This window comes from Petaurus breviceps, unplaced genomic scaffold (assembly GCF_028583685.1).
Source record: "Petaurus breviceps papuanus isolate PSGF00001 unplaced genomic scaffold, PetGlider_PUasm1.0 90825, whole genome shotgun sequence".
Classification (NCBI taxonomy): domain Eukaryota; kingdom Metazoa; phylum Chordata; class Mammalia; order Diprotodontia; family Petauridae; genus Petaurus; species Petaurus breviceps.
In genome coordinates this window covers 20998948-21016447 of record NW_027187353.1, presented here as the reverse complement: position 1 = coordinate 21016447, position 17500 = coordinate 20998948, and the positions used below count along the sequence as shown (strand labels likewise).

General features: G+C 47.6%; 1 protein-coding gene across 1 annotated transcript in view; it reads left to right on the top strand.

The window, feature by feature from the left end:
• COL13A1 (collagen type XIII alpha 1 chain) overlaps positions 1–17500 on the top strand; it is a 122967-nt gene that overhangs the window by 53191 nt on the left and 52276 nt on the right. Inside the window, exons 15-16 of the mRNA XM_069071460.1 lie at positions 418–453; positions 17363–17407. Coding sequence (XP_068927561.1) covers positions 418–453; positions 17363–17407 — 81 coding nt within the window. The remainder of the gene's footprint in view (positions 1–417; positions 454–17362; positions 17408–17500) is intronic.

The following is a 17500-nucleotide window of genomic DNA, read 5'->3' as shown; positions in this document are numbered from 1 at the left end:
GTGAAAGATTGGACATGTTTAGCTTGGCCCAAGGACAAAACTAAAAGCAATGGAGAGGCAGATGCAGGGAAGCAGATTTCAGCTTAATATGAGGAAAAACTTCCCAATAATTCCAGCTCTTCCCAAGGAGATGAGGCTTTCTGTGGAGCTGTGAGTGCCCGGGCACTGGAGTTCTTCCAGGGAGGTCTGGGTGACCACCCGCCGTAGATGTTGACAAGTTCACACACAGGTTGAACCACATTCGTCCCAAAGTCCATTCCAGCTCTGAGGGTCCATGAAGCCAAGAGCTGGGTGAGAAAAACAAATGGTTGTCTCTGGCAGGCAGGCTCCAGAGTCCAGGGCCAGCTCACTGGGTAAATGGCTTCTCTCTTTGCTCATGAACATCATCATCCTAATGATCTTTCTTTGTCTTGGCAGGGAGACCCCGGAATTCAGGGATATCATGGACGAAAGGTCAGGGGGAAGGACGTGTGGGGCGAGTGATGATGGGAAGAATGGGGGGGGGGAGCAAAGGGGGCACAGCCAAAGCAAATGTTTACTAAATGTCCTGAGGCAAGCCTGTGTTGACTGCCCAAGACTCAAAAACTGGCAGCAAGAAAACAGCCCACAGCCATTGAAAATATTCAGAGGTTTCAATTCACAGATCTTCTCAGAACTATCCCCCACCCCCACCAATATCTCCCCTCACTTTTGGAGTACAGCCGGAGTCAGCAGACCCAGTTTCTGTTACGTTCTCTATGACTCACATGCTGTGTGCCCTCTCTGGGCCTCAGTTTACTTGCCTGTACAATGAGGCTGGACCAGCTGACATCTGATCGCTCTCCCAACCTGGACATTCTGTGCTTGTGGCACCATGCATGATGGCAGATGGTGCCTGATGGAGGGCTGTAGTGTAGTGTAAAGAGTGATGGATGAACCTGGAGTTGAGAGACCTCCCCGGGAGGATGATGTAGGTTCTGACACTTGCTGGCTTTGTGATTGAGGAATAGGGGCATGAACCTCCTGGGCCTTATCTGAAAACTGGGGATGGTGATAATCACACTGCAGGTGTCCCAGAGTTGCTGTGCAGATGAAGGGGACGTGCCCTCAGGGCACCCTGGGACAAGGGCTAGGTTTGAAGTCGGATCACCTTTATGGCACAGGATTACCAAGTCTTCCTTTCTGGAGAGGGCTACTAAGTGCTAATAACCAGCATTTACATTGTTTTCTCTCAAAGTTTGCAGAACTTTACAAATGGCACTTCATTTCATCCTCCCAACCCTTGGAGTCCCTTCCCCTCTGCCTGCCTCAGTTTCCTGAACTGTAAAATGGGGCTAATAACAACACCTGCCTCCCAGGGTTGTGAAGACCAAATGAGATAATATTTAGAAAGCAATTTGCAAACCTAAACACACTATAAACATGTTAGTTATAATCATGGCCATCCCTTTGTACTCTGCCCTCATCAAACATCATCTGGCCTATCATATTCTCCTCTGGTTTAGGTAGGACATTGACAAGCTGGGAAGTATCCAAAGAAGAGTAACTAGGGTGAGTAAGGGTCCAGGTCAGCACTGGCTGGAGGACCCAGGGATGGCTAGCCTGAACATGAGAAGGCTCCATAAAGATCTGAGTTCAGGTATGGGAAGGGCTGTTACATGGAAGACGGATTGGCCTTGTTTAGATGAGCCCAGAAGAAACTATGGATGGAAATTAAAATGAGAGCAATTGAGGCTGGATGTCAGGAAAAAAACTTCTGCTGGTTAGACTGTCCCAAAGTTCCCAGACTGCCTTGAGAGAGGATGGACTCTCCATCCTCAAAGGTCTTCAAGTCAAAGCTGGAGAACCACTTGTCAGTCTGTGAGGATTCCCTTGGTTCCTAGAGGGCCTGTGAGGATTCCTAGAAGGGCACTGGGATCCATTCCCACTCTCAGATTCTGTGCTTCTAAGGGATATTTCAAGTTCCTTCCATAGCTGATCTCTGATTCTCTGAAATGTAATATTCTTCTTAACCTTGCCCATTCTCGACGTCCTGATAGGGAATTACCCTGCCCTTCAGGCACATCCTGGGGACCCTCCAGAAGTGGGAACCTTTAAGAAAGGAGGCAGGAAGTAGGAGGGACATGGAGGACAAAAAGGAGGAAAGAATGTGAGGGGGATGGTGGAGAGCGCCAGAGACGTGCATTCTTTGCACCCCGTAACAGGGAGGGCTCCCTTCACTGCAGTGTTTTATGGAAGGCAGGCGGTGAATTGGTGAGGCCTAAGAGATCTTTAATTAGTTCTGCATAAACTGAGAAGTTTGTGTTATGTCAGGAAGTGAAAATTATAGCCCCCATGGACCCCTCCATCCATTCATGCAAGCTCACAAAATTTACTACCTCCCCTTTCTGCAAACTGTCGGTTTTCACATTAGTATCATCTGGCCCTTTGCAGAGGAAACAGGGTGTGGGGCTGGGAGGTGGCCACCCTGCCCCTGGCACCAGGGAGGCATGTGTACCCACCATCAGAATCACCATTTCTTGCTAATGGCAGCTTGTGGGGGGGGAGGGGCTGGCTCACCCACACAGTGGAGCCCCATCAGAGAATGAACCCCCTGGTATGACCCCAAATCTAGTGATAAGAAAGGACATAATTGCATAAATGTGGAGGGCTTGGTCTTTTCTAATCTACCAGGACCTGTCTGACCAACCTAGGATGGTTTCTGAGTATTTCAAAAGCTGTTCCATTAGAAGGTGAACTAGGCTTTTTTTTGCTTGGCTCCAGAAAGCAGAACCAGGAACTCTGACTTTGTAAAGAAGTAGATTTAGGGTGGAGGTGAGGAAAACCTTCCAAAGATGAGTGCTGCCAAAGAACAATGTACTCCCTGAGAGGTAGTGAGCCCTCTCCCGGCAGGAGTCTGCAAGCAGAGGCTAGAGCGCCATTTGTCGGAATTGTCACCAAAGGAACCCCGGCTCAAGATAGGAGCCACACCAGATGGTGCTAGAGCTCCTTTCTGGAATTCTGTGGCTTTGGGTGAGGATTCACCTCAGTTCAGCAAAAGGCATAGACTAGATATGAACTTGTATGGACCAAATATCTTGCTGTCCAGCGTGGTGGCTCTCAGCCCTGGGCGGAGCTGTGGAGTTGGGCCGACCTTATACCAGTTCCTATTCCTAGAGCACTTTAAGGGCCAATTTTATAAGAATCCAGTGAGACAGGTAGTGTCATTATTATACTAATATCACAGGTTCAGAAACTGAGGCTCCAAGAGATCATAAGACATTGCAGGATTTGGATTAGAAGATTGCAGGGACTTTGGGGAATGTCTTGTCTAGCCCTTTTTATTTTGGACAGAGGGGGCATGTGGTAATTAACAAAGAAGGCATCAAGAAACACTACAGCTTGATCATGTGTATTTGTTGCTCAGACTGGCCGGTGAGGGAAGACAAATGAAAGCAAGAGAAAATAAATGCTAGTTAATCAGAAAAAATATATATTGTTTTAAAAGAATACCTGGGTTCAAATCCTACCCTGACACCTACTGGCTGCCTGACCCTTGGCAAGTTGTTTAACAAACAAGTCTCCAGCCTGCTATCTGTAGAATAGGAAAGATGGGAGGGATTGTTGTTGTTTAGTACACACACTCACACACACTCTCACACACAGTCACACACATACTCACTCACACACATACTCACACTCACACACACACTCACACACGTGTCTAAATTATGTCAATTGTTTCATGCTACTTACAAGGAGAGCCCAGGCCAAGGTTACCTTGGAGTCAGTGGTTCCAGGAAGACATGATTCCCCAAGGGGAGCCTCTGTTGACCCAAAGAAAGGAACCAGGTGGGAGAAGAAGGGACCAAGGAAAATGGAGACCAAAGGCTTCATGCCTACAAGTATCCCCTTGTCTGAAAGAGGGAGGCTGTGGAAGAAATGGACAGAAGGACAAGGAGAGTGGGCAGAATGGTCAGGGAGGGAGTCTTGATGGGGATTTATAGCTGGGACCTAGGATCTAGAGCTCAAGGGAGCCTCAGAGAGCATGGAATCCAACTTGGACTTTGAAGACAAGGAGACCAGGACCCCTCAAGGGGAAAGGACTTGTCCAAGGCCCTACAGTGGTCAAGAGCACAAATGGGACACCCGCTGGTCCTCCAACTCCTCATCTCATGTTCTTCCTCACTGTGGCACACTACCTCTCCAATTTCCTGCAAGATTTAAGAACTCTGATGGTTCTGGTTTGGCCTTCAGAGTTCTGATGGAATATAACCCAGACAAAGGCTTCTGGGAGAAGAGTCTAGAGTAGTGGAAAGAACCCAAGAGCCAAAGTCAGGAGAAATGGGTTCAGGTCTCAGTTCTGATACATACAGACCTGAAATCTCATTTGGGCCTCAGTTTCCTCATCTGTCAAATGGGCTGGAGAAGGAAATGGCAAGCTGCTCCAGTATCTCTGCCAAGAAAACCCCAAATGTGGTCATGAAGAGTTGGACACGACTGAACAACACAAAAATAGCAATGGAAACTAAAGGAGTGACATTGTCAGACTTGGGCTTTAGGAAAATTCCATTGGAAGCTCTATGGAGGATGGATTGCAGAGGGGAGACTCTGGAAGCAGAGATGCTGGCTGGAAAGCTGACACTGGTTCAGACAAGAGGGGATGAAGACCCAAACTGGGATGGTAGCCTGTGAGTTGTAGAGAAAATGTGAGGAGAAGGGAGATCAGGCTACTGACCCACCAGAGAGAGCGAATGACAGGCAGCTACTTGTTGAATTGAATTAGACTGAATTGAACTGAACTGAACACAGTAGACCTGGCTTGCCAAAGACCTCACTTTTGGTAGTGTTGCCTCGGCATGAACTGGCGCATGATCTGGTCCATAAGGGTCCTGTGCTCTCTCACCCTGTACTACTCTGCGTATGTCCTTTTTTTCTTTCCCTTCCTCTGTGGCCTCTATCCAGGACCAGGAAGGCAAAAGGGTCTGCCATCATGAAGGTGTGTGCCTTCAAAACGAGCATTGAGAATTTATTTCTTTCTTAGAAGACAAAAGGGTGAGAGGGTGGAAGAAAGGTGAGAAGAGAAGACAGGTGTTAGTAGGAATCATTCTCTTGGTGTTGGGAAGGCTGCCATATGATTGTAGTGGTCACAAGGGGCTTGTGGAATAGCCAGCCACTTGGGTTTTGATTCATCAGATATAGTAACTTGTCCCAGTAACTTGAGCAAGAATCAAAAACTGTTAGAGCTGGCCAACCCCCTGATTGGGCAAAGGGGGGAACTGAGGTCACACAGCTAACCAGGAGTAGTGCCAAGAGGTTGTGCCTCCCTGACAATCTGCTTCTCTTTCTCCTTCACCTCCATGCCTGTCCCCACGTCCTGTGCTGGGTGGGATTTGGGTCTTACCAAAGGCATTTTTCAGTCTCTGAAGTTGGCTAATGATTTGTTACATGCCTCCCTCTTCCTTCCCTTTCTCCCCCCATCACCACCCCCGCCTGCCGTTGGACAGGACGGATCTGGCATTTTTTATTTTCACAAAGGCCAGTTAGCCAATATGTCAGGTCTCCTCCAACACAGTGAGATCAAAGCTGAGGTTTGGCACCAAACAGCCTCCTGCTCGAGCTCCCCCTCCTCCCCTCCCTGGGCTAACTGCTTCTCCTGACTCACCAGCCGCGTGTGCACACGTATGACTATGCACCCATGTGTTATCTATTTGATCAGGATTTATTGTGCCAATCTATTTAAAATATGTTACAAGACATAAAGTATGTTTAAAACATTACAACCTTGGCCAGTTTTCAGGGGGCTTGGAATATATCGTCAGACCGTAAATTCCAAATATCTGAAAGGCTGGCAACAGTTTATCTCTGACTGTATCAATACTTGTTTTTAAAGGCATGCAATGTGTGCAATGCATTTGAAGTGAGAGGCTATTACAGTATGGGGAAGCAGATTTTTCATAGTGCACCATTAATCAGTGAGTCCTCTAATCGTCTCCAAGATACATTAGGCATAATTGGCATCCCTATCAGATTTACAGATGGCATGAAGCTGGAAGGAACAGCTACCATGTTGGGTAGTGGAATCTAGGATCAAAAAATCTCAGTAGACCAGAACAAGGGGCCAAATCTCCTAAGAGGAAATTTAATGGGGAGAAGTATAAAGTTCTGCATTTGAAACCCAAAAAATCAACTGTGCAGGTACAAGATGGAAAAAGTGTGTCTGGATAGTAGGGATCACTGATGGAAAAAGACCTGGAAACTCTTAGTGGACCACAAGTTCCATCTGTGGTCATCAGTGGGACACAGCAATCAAGATTTAGGCTGCACTGTGCCCAAAGTGGAGGGACCCAATAAGCATTTATTTTATCAAAACAGTGACCCTAAAGGAGAGAGTCCATTCTAGGTATGAGGGGATGGCCGGTGAAAAGACACAGAGGTAGCTGATGGAATACTGAGTTCAGGGAACCAAGATTCCAGTTTGGCCAGAATATACAGTGTATAAAGGAGAGAAAAGTATAATAAACCTGGAAAAGTCGGCTGCAGCCAGATCGTAAATGGGCTTTAAATGCCAGACTAAGATTGTCTTTTAGCCACTGAAAGTCTGAGCAGCGGAATGATGTGGTTAGACTCGTACTTCAGAATTAGCCTTTTGGCATCTGCATGGAGGATGGATTGGCGAGGGAAGAGGCCAGAAGCTGGGAATCCAATTAGGAGGCTGTTGCGACAGTCTAGGCGAGAGGTGATGAGAACCTGAACCACTCTGGTATCTGTGTTAATGAAAAGAAGGCGACAGATGTAAGAGACAGGGTGGGGGCCAATCTCTAAGACTTGGCAGCAAATGACTAGGGGTTGTGGTCCTCTTGCCCTCTGCCCTGGTCAGACCCCATCTGGAGTAGCTTTGCTCATGAGGCCCCACATTTTGGGAACGACATTGACAAGCTATCCAGATGGGGGAAGGAGAGAGGAAGGCGATGTCCAGAACGCCATGAGAACTAGATTCTTCAGGGGCTGTAAATGACTTTGGTTTAAAGAAACACTGTGGTCAATGAATAGATGGAGCTCTAGTGATTACACAAATGTGGGGAGTCAAAGGTGCAGGTGGAGAAGGGCGATGGAGAAGCTCACGGTGAGTGGGAGCCAGCTGCAATTTGGGTCATCCATGATGACACAGGCTTAAGAGGCCACCCGGAAATGTATGCTCATGGTGGGGTTGGCCTGGGAGGAAAGTCATGTGGCTAGATTGAGGGCTAGCAGATGGAAGAGCCCATAGAATGCTGGGAGAGCTAGGGGAGACCTCTGGTACCTGGGTAGGTTCTGCAGAGAACATTAGGGGAAGGATTTAGACAAGAACCAACCGGATACAAGAGTGGTTGAACTACAGTCTTCACAGATGGAAGAAGCATTATTTACACCCACCCTAATCTGAGCCCTAGAAATGTGTAGGACCCTAGAGTTACAAGAGTCCTTAGAGACACTCTAGCCTGACTGTCCCAGCTCTCCTCCTCTTTGTTTTACAAAGAAGGAAACAGAGAGCAGAATGTATTTGTCCAGTAAAGACCAGAGCTGGAGTCTGACCTTAAGTCCCCCTGGTTCAAAGCCAGTGGTTCTTTCCATTATATTCATTAGGTTCCCTGAGACCCCAGTGGGTCAATGGAAAGGTCTTGGGTCCAAATGTCCTGACAGTACTACAGACCCTTGAGCAAATTACTTGACTTTCCCCTGCCTCAGTTTCCTCACCTGTAAAATGAGTGGAATTCAACGATTTCCGTCATCCATTCCAGCTCTCAGTTCCTCTGGTGCCTCCCATAAATACATTGACCAGAGTTTCACATTTGGCTTCCATGACTTGGTCCCATGGTTTTGGGTTGCCTTTCAGTCATTTCACTTGTGTCTGACTCTTCCCTTCCCCATATGGGGCTTTCTTGGCAAAGATACTGGAGTGCTTCCCCATTTCCTTTTCTAGGCCTGAATAGAAATATTTCTAGCATCCATTCAACTTGTTTTTAAGCTATAAACACCAAACCAAGGACCTCGGTTTCCCATCAGTAAAATGGAGATGGGGTTCTTGAATCTAGTCATTTAAACCAAAGTTAGTGAGAACTAGGACCAGGATCTCAGGCTAAGGCAGAGCCTTAGAGTTTTTAAAGAGGATCCAAAGCCCAGCTCTATGGACAGCCCCCACCCCAAAGCCTCCTGGCACCTGCTTAGACCCAGTTCACTAGATCTGGATTCACTGCTTGGAGCCAGCAGCAAGACTGACTAATCTCAATTCAGATTAAAAGGCAGCAAAGTTCCCCCAAACTTCTGGCTTCCTTGGGCAAGGCTCTCTGCCCAGGTAATTCCCTCTGTCGTCTTCAATCATACTGATTGCTTCCTCTCTTGAATTAGAGAAAAAACCGGGGGGCTTAGCTGAGACTGGGGCTCCCTCACTCTTGGAAGGGGACCTAAGTGAGGAAGAGCAGCAAGAGGAAGCAGGCTCTGGAGGGGGGAGGAGAGAGGAGAGGGGAAGGGAGAGGAAAGGGGAGGGGAGGGGCGAGGAGAGGAGAGGGGGGGGAGGGGGGGAGGGGCGGGCCCTAGCACCTATTCACGAGGCCCCTCACCGGAACAGTCTGTTCTGTTCTTGTCTTTGGGCTGGGGGATGAGGGGCGCCGACAAGCCTTCTGGCCACCTCCCCTCCAGCCTTCACAGACTCCATCCAACCTTCCTCTTCCACTCCAGAGAACAATGAGTCTGTGTGAAGCTCAGCGTTCTTGGCCCCCAAGGCTCCCATTCAGTTTTTCTATTTGTGGGTGGGAGGGCCTGTTTCCAAAAGCCCCCTTTGCTTTCACCAGAATTGCTCATTCAAACTGTCTCTACTGAGGTGTAGTAGAAAGAGCCTTGGACCATGGGTCAAGACAGCTGGGTTTGAACGCTTATCCTTACTACCTACATGGCCTTTATCAGGTCACTAATCTTCACTAACCTCTCTGGGCCTCAAATTTCTGATCTGTAAAATAAGGGAATTGGACTTCTAATTCTAATTAGATCCTTTCCAGCTTGGTCTCTCTGACCCTCAATTTCCTACTCCATAAAATGGGGATAATACACTATCTACTTCACAGGGTTGCTGTGGGGAAAGTGATTTATAAGCCTTAAAGTGCTATAGAAATGTAAGTTGTCTCTGGCATTGACCTTGAAGGCCTCCTTCCTTGATGGGTTTCCTCCCAATCCCCACCCTCCCAGGGCAGGGAACAGCAGGGACTCCCAACCATAAATCACCCATTAGCCGGTCTCTCCCACAGGATGAGAAACGTGCAAGGGTTCGTGCATCAGGAGTTAGCCCCTTCCTCCCTGTCATCCTCATGAAGGATGGCCCTTTCCATCTGGAACTGTCCCAAGACAGAGGGCCCATTGAAGCCAAAGCCTGTTCAATTTGGCTGTTTCCTGATACAACCTTGTTCACAGGCCCCTTCTTGTGAGTCAAAACATCCTGGGATGTCAGGCTAGAAGAATTCTGGCGTAGCCTACTGATTTTACAGATAGAGAAACTGAGTCCCCTAAAGATGAAGTGACTTGTCTAAGGTCACACCGATGTATAAAGATTTGAACCCAGATCACTACAAATCCAATGTTCTTATTTCTGAGGATTTAGAATTGGGGACTTTGTTGAATTTCAGCTCTGTGATGTTGAACGAGGCTGTTTATTTCTCACAAAATCTTAGAGATAGTAGGAGCCTCAGACTCCAAACTTTGCGGAAACAAAAGTCTCCTCTATATTATAGCTGATCAACTTTTTCCCCCACCCTCTTTTGCTTTAAAAACTCTTGTGAGGGTAAATCTACTCTCCCCAAAGGCAGACCAATTCCACTTACAATGTGACCTCTAATTGTTTAGAAGTTTCACGTGGGCCTCAGTTTCCTTTTCTGTAAAATGAGGGGTTTGGACTGAATGATCTAAGGATTTTCTAAGCCCTGACCGCTGAAGATTCTACACCCAGAGCTTACAAGTGACGTGATATTCCAACACATCTGAAATGTAACTACTGTCCTTCCCAGCCCTAAGGGCTGGATGCACACACAGGGAAAGCTTTGTTAAGACTTTTCTGAAGGACCTGCTATTAAACCTTTTTAGATGGAAAATTTGTTAGGTAGGAAATGGAAAATCAGAGACATCTAGACAGGGCCTCATGTCAAAACATGTCATGGGAAAAAGCTTTATGAGCGGAAACTTGTGGAGAGGCCCTTACCCTGCCTGCCGACAGACGTTGGAGCTAGGTGGGACCCTTTGGATGATTTATTCTGAGTCTCATGCTCGATGATTGAAGGGACTGAGAACAAGAGAGGAGAAATTAGGAAATTAGTGGGAGAGTTGGGACCTGAACTCAGGTCTTTCTGCCCTGCTATCCCAGGCTTTCCCAAGGTCATTGGGTCATAGGGTTTAGAGATGGATAGGGCCTCAGAAGCCACCTAGTCCAAACCATTCCTGAATGAGGATCCAGCCAAGTGGTCATCCAGGTTCAGCCCTCCACGTCCTGAGGAGGTCTGGTCCATTTTGGACAACTCTCAACGTGAGGAGGTTTTCCATGATTTTGAACTTAAATTTGCATCTTTGTTCCTTCTATTCATTGCCCCTATTCTGACATCGGAGGACCCAAGAGAACAAGTGTAATTCTCCTTCCACCTGATGGCTCTTCAGATCCGTGAAGACATGGATAGTGTCCATCCCCGCTCCTGCCATCCTGAGTCTTCTCCTCTCCAGCCTGACCACCTCCATTTTCTTCAACTAACATAAAACATGAACTCTAGGCCTGCCATCATCCTGTTTTCATTTCTCTGGACACTCTCCAGCTCATCAACATCCTTCCTCAAATGTGGTACCTAGGACTGAACACAGTACTGTAGACATAATCTGCCCCAGGAAGAAAGAATACACCAATACTATCCCTCCCCCACCCCATCGCCACCAAGTCCTGGACAGTCTAGACTCTAGGCCGGCCTCTCATAACCCAACCTAAACTTGTATCCTTGGACAACAGAGCAGCTCTGAAATTCTGTGAGGTCATCTAGTCTCAGCCCTTTATTGTAGGGGAAGTAACATTCCCAAAGACAAAAAGGTAGTGGGAGGGCACCATCAGGATTTGAACCCATGTCTTCGAACTCCAAATCTCATATTCTTTCCACTTTACCAAGGTGCCTCTTGGGCAGCCAGATAGTGCAGAGGATAGAGAGCCAGGCCTGAAGTCGGGAAGACCTGAATTCAAATCCAGCCTCAGACACTTTCTAGTTGTGTGACCCTGGGCAAGTCACTTCCCCCTGTTTGCCTCAATTTCCTTATTTGTAAAATAAGTTGAAGAAGAAAATGGACAACCACTCCAGTATCTCTGCCAAGAAAACAACACATGGGATCATGGAGAGTCATGAAGGAAAGACTGAACACACACACACACACACACACATCTTCCCACATATATGTCTCAGAGATTTTATTTAGGCTCCTTTCCCTTCCCTTCTTTCCTACCCTTCCCTAACCCTCCCTAACCTTCCCTTCCTTTCCCTGCCCTGCCCTTCCCTTCCCTTCTCCTCTTCTCTATCTTTTCTATTTCCCCCCACCCCCACCCTTTCCTTTACCCTTAACCATAAGCACACTTGGCACATCTGCCTCTATTCAGAATGGACATTTTCTATTCCAAGCCTCCAGGTCAGAGTCTATTATAAATCCAGAGGGAGAAGCCCACCATAGGCTTACAGGACTTGAGAGAATTAGTCGCCCACACTTCCATAGGAGTGGTTAGAACAGACCTTCTCAAAGTGCCTGGGATCATGACCTGACTGATGCTTCCTAAAGCCCAGACCAGAGCAGAAGTTGGCTGCAGGCCCCAGGCCTTGTGCCGAGCATTTGGCTGGGTGGGGCACGCCAAAACTGAGTAGTGAAGAGCTGAAAAAGGAGCCAGAAACTTCCCCACTACCCAAGTCTTAACCATTTCCCACCTACAAACAAGATCCAAGCAGCCACTGCACCCATCCCGCTCCCACTACCTCTATGGGACAATTAAGTCACATTCAGTGCAGATCCCTCATTTTACAGATAATTAAAGACTGAGGACTAGAATTGGGAAGCAAGCCCCCTAAGGTCACATAGAAAATAACCAAAGTCAATATTGGGACTCAAGGCTAGGCTCCAGTTAAAACTCACTAAAAATTAAAGCATAATTTAAATGATGATTTTCAACATACTCCTCCCCCACTCCCACCCCTGACAACCTAAAAAGACAAGAGAAGGGAGGAAGAGAGAGGGAATATGCATTTATGAAGCGCTTACTATATACCAGGCACTGTGTAAGGCTTTACAAATATTTTTCACTTGAGCCTCACAAAGCCCTGGAAGGCAGGTGTTATTATTGTCTACATTTTATCATTTTATAATTTATTGTTATCCCCAGAAAACAGGCAGAGAGAAATGAAGTGATTTGTCCAGGTTCATTTACAGCCAGTAAATGTCTGAGGCAGATTTGAACTCCCGACTTCCTGATTCTAGACCCAGCCTCTATCCATTGCCCCACCAGCTGCCTCTGTTTTTCTCATAAAGGGGAGAAAGCAAAGAGCCAAGTCAGTTTGCTTGGTACTATGGAAAGCATGCTCTCTCTGGAGTTAAAGGAGCTGAGTTCAAATGCCGCCTGTGTGACCTTAGACATGGCACCCTACGAGCCTCAGTGTTCTGATCTGCAGAATGAGCCCTCTGAGCCCCCACCCAGAATTCTAGGATGCTGTGTTCTTAGCTTAGACTGTAAGCGGGTGAGTCTGTTGGGCGGTTGCCCTCCTTTACCCATCTTGGCTCCCTGGGGTGTTTGCTCTGTGATCTCCTAGAGGAGGGGAGAATACGTGTGCAGTGGTCTTTCGGGGAACCCCACAGAGCTGAAGGTCTGCAGGGAATCCGCATGAGAGAAGGGCCATCCAGAGTGTCTAATGACCTGCTTCCACTGGAGAAGGGACCTGCTGGGGAGCCTCATTTACCACCAGGCCGCCTGTGCGGCACTAACTGAGCGAAAGGCTGGCTGCGGGAGCCAAGCGGGACTGGGGAGTGGGAAAGGTTTAAGAGGGAGAACCTGGGACCGGACCTTCCCCAGGATGATGGGTTCTCCAACTAAGGTCCTGTGCTTCCCCCTGCTGGCCACTGCAGGCAAATAGGACCACAGGGCCAGGCTCGCTCCGGGCTCCCTCCCAGGTAGACGGATGGACGGTCCCCACAGTCCTCAGAGCAGAGGAGCACTCGAGAGATACCAGCTAAGGGTGAACAGGCAGTGAGCGGGACAAGCAGCATTTACAATCTGCAGGTGGAGCTCAAATGCACATTTTAGCAGGGCTCTTCCCCAGCCTTCTAGTAACCTCCCGAGGTACATCGGGCCCCAGATCAGCTCAGTACACACTCAGCAAACATCCGCCGCCGTACCCGGGGCTGCGGTCCAGCGCAACAAAGATGAACCGAGCTCCAGCTCCCAGCCTCGGACACTCATCAGCCAGTCACCACAGCGTCATTGTGTGGAAATCGAAAAACGTATGGAAAACCCTCTGCAAAACTTAAAGCACCAGCTGTTATTGGCATTAGTCACAGTAACAATAGTAAGGATAGTAAGCAACCTGGCTTGGTAGATAGGAGAGCTGGCCTCAAAGTCAGGAAGATCTGGGTTCGAGACGTGCCTCTGACGCATGTTGTCCGGTCATTTTATTTCTCAGCACCCCCAAGAAATGCTCCAGGACTCTTAAGTTGCAAAGTATTTGGCGATCTGTATCAGAGAAGAGATTTTCCTCCCTGGGGAGTTCCCTACATCAAAACCAAACCAAAACAAAAAACCCACAGGTCTGAATAAAAACAAAATCAAGAGCTTACTTACACCTGGACACGAATAAGCCAGATGCAGAGTAGGATAAAGGAGAGGGTTAAAACAGAAAAAATATGAAAGGTAATTTTTCCACTTTGACCTTCAAAAGTGACTCACTCAAGGAGGTGGCCTGAACTAGAGGAAGGATGAAGCAAACATTTATTAAATGCCTCTTACATGCCGGACACTGTACTAAGTGTTTTGCAATTATTATCTCATTTTATCCTCACAACAACCCTGGGAGGTGGGTGCTATTAGCATTCCCATTTTACAAATAAAGAAACTGAGGCAGACAGGGTTAAGTGATCTGCCCAGGGTCATGCAGCTAGTAAATGTCTGAAGCAAGATCCGGATTCAGGTCTTCCTAATTCCAGGAGAGTCAGGATTTCCATAGGCAGAGATGAGTAGGGGGTAGGTTTCAGGCACTATAGAATAATGATGTTAATAATAACGGCACTTACATAGTGCTTTAAAGTTTGCAAAGTATTTCAAATATTTTCACTTATTCAAGCCTTGCAACAATCCTACGAGTTAGGCAACATTACAGGATGACAGTTTTACAGAGGAATTAAGTGCCTTGCTCAGGGCCATGCAGAATGGGAGCATCCAAGGCAGAATTTGAACTTGGCTCTTCCTGACTCCCAGTCTTCCACGGCTGGACTGAGATCGAGGTCAAGGGGCAGTGAATTGTCCAGATGTCTTTCTGTGCTTAGCACAGTGTGCAGCACATTGTAGGCATTTAATAAATGTTTATTAGATGGTTGTATTTTGCTTAATATAGAGTATGTGAAGGAGAGTGAAGAGAGACTTTGGAAGGGCCTTGAACACCACACTAAAGCATGTGTATTTTGTTGTTTAATTGTTTCCGTCGTGGCCGATTCTTTGTGAGTCCTTTTCGGGTTTTTTCGGCAAAGATACTGAGGCAATTTGCCATTTCCTTCTCCAGCTCATTTTACAGATGAGGAAACTGAGGCAAACAGGGTGAAGTGATTTGCCCAGGGTCACACAGCTAGTAAGTGTCTGAGGTCAAATTTTAACTCAGGTCTTCCTGACTCCAGACCCAGTGTTCTATCCACTGCACCATAGGTGAGAGGTAATAGGGAGCCACTGAAGATTTTTAAGAGAGGAAGCATCATGGTCACACCTGTGCCTTAAGTAGATCATTTCTAATAAGCATTACTTTGGAAGGGGGAAGAATTTTTAAAGGCAACCAGGGTCAAGCTGGGAAACCTCCCTCCTTCCTGCTGTCATCCAGAGGGAATTTTGAGATGTGGGTTTAGAGGAATTTGGTCATTTCCAGAATGAGAAGGAAGTAGGGGTGAAGAGGTCATTGAGGCTGAATGAAAGCTATTCAGGGGGCTTGTTTTAGCCCCCCCACACACAGTCCCTGATGACCTTGCCATTGTCTTGAGGGACCAAAAATGAAGGGGAGAGGAGGCAGGGACTGTGGGAAGGCCACAGGAACCAGCTCAGAATCACCATTTGGTGACTGGCCTTCAGGAAATGTGCAGTAATGACAGGCTGATTGGCTTAGCCCAAAGTTCTCAAATTGGGGGTCAGGCCCTGGGGGGCTTCCTGCCCAAACAATGGTGCCTTGTTCTCCCATGCTCTTCCCCCAGCTGAACCACTGATAGATGGCAATTCAACGTAAGTGTCTACTACATGCCAGGCTGGATGTGAAGACAAAATGAGACCATCCCTGATCTCAAGGAATTGACTGGGTCTGAGAGAAGCAGTGTGTATACAGACAGATAAATACAAAGAAAATACAAGTAGCATGGGAGTAGGGAGGGCACTGACCACAGCTGTCATGGGGGGGGAGACTTTCCTGGCATGGTGGGCAGCTGGTACAAAGGCGAGATGGGAGACAGGATGTCACAGGTGAGCAACAGAAAATTTGGCAATTGATGAAGGAGAAGGATGGAAAGACAAGCCAGAGCCATATCATGAAAAGCTTTAGATGCCAAACATATGAGTTTGCATCATACCCTAAAGACGGTAGGGAGGCATCGAAGTGTCTTGAACTGGAGGGTGGCATGGTCAGATTCATGCTTTAGGCAGTAGGAACTTGGTTTCCTAATCTGCAAAATGGGTATAAGAATGGGATTTGTTGTAAGAATTCAATGCAGGAAAATTCTGTGTTGCTATTATTTGCTGATCCCCATCTTGTCACCACCCACTACTACCTTTTTCTCCTGTTCAGCAAAAAAAAAAATAGTTGGTGATAATTGTACAGTGGAGACTAAGGGCTGGATTTGGAGGCAAGAGGATTTCTGTTGGTTCCTAGCAGGGATCCTTCGCCTCTCTGGGCCTCAGTTTCCCCATCTGTAAAAAGAAGATAATCTCTCCAGCTTGAAAATTATCCCCTCAGAAAAGGAAAACTGATTCTATCTCTCCTTCTAATCGACATCAGAGCAAGTCTACCACTTTAAAAAAAATTGACAGTCAGGTGATGAAGGGGATGTGGGAAGAATTGGAAGGCTCCACCAAGCTGGCTGGGCAAGGTCCCATGATATGAGTCAATCAGTCAAAACATATTTATTAAATTAATGGGGGTGGAGGGGTGGGGGAGGGGAGCTGCCAGGCTGACTCATCCCTCCTCCAACTCTGGGAAATGCAGGTGACCCCACAGGCCCCTGGACAAATGCCCAGATGTGCCAATGCCCTGTGGGATGGACCGGCCTTAGGGAACAGGAAAGGAAGAAGCTTTGGGCAAAAAGATAAAGGAGCTGCTCCTGCCAGTTTCCGGCAGACACTGAGGCACTGGGCTTGGAATCAGGGACCCCGGGTTCAAATCCTGACCTTACTAGCTGGGCTTTCCAAACTTGCTTTCTCATCTGTACAATGGGTATTCTAACACCTGCCCCCTCCTCTCAGCATTTTGCTTTTGTAAGGATAGTTCTTTTTAAAACTGATAGCACTATGATGGCCTGAGGAAGGGCTTACTTGGGGTTTGGGAGCATTAAATTTCAGGGCAAATTGTAGGCTAAGCAGCTTGCCTCAATCCCCTGACCCTCCCCCTTCTCAGTACAGTGGAAAGGACACTCTGTCATTTACTATTCTGAGCCTCAGTTTCTTCATCTGTAAAATGAGGGGGTTGGACTGGATTGGCCTCTGAGGTCCTTTCCAGCTCTACATCACTCTTCTTCTGGAGACTGTGCCATAGTCCACTCCCTGGGAGTGGGTCTGGGGCCAGAGAAGGCCCTCGATCACATATGGAGCAGTGGACAGTGTCTTGGAGAGATGGGGTCTGGCATCAAATTCGGCTTTCAGCTCTTCCTAGCTTTGTCACCTCTGAGCCTCAGAGTGGGCACGATAACACTTGCCCATCCTGTGCTGCAGCATCAGGAGAACAGTGCTCTGCAAGCTTCAGTCTCCATTGAAATGAATTCTTAAGATCATGGTTTCTGTGAGGGAATGGCCCTGACTCTCTGGTAAAGACACCATTGGCTTGGCTTGTGCAGGGCTTCAAACTGCTGCTGGTGGTGGACCTTGGTGACCAATGCCCAGGCCTCTATTCTCACTCTTGTTTCTCATTTCTTACTTCAGGGGGAGAGGGGCATGCCTGGGATGCCAGGAAGGCCGGGACCCAAGGTACCTTTCAGGAGAATGGACTGAGCTCTGCTGATTTCCCTGCATTTCTCTCTCTCTCTCTCTCTCTCTCTCTCTCTCTCTCTCTCTCTCTCT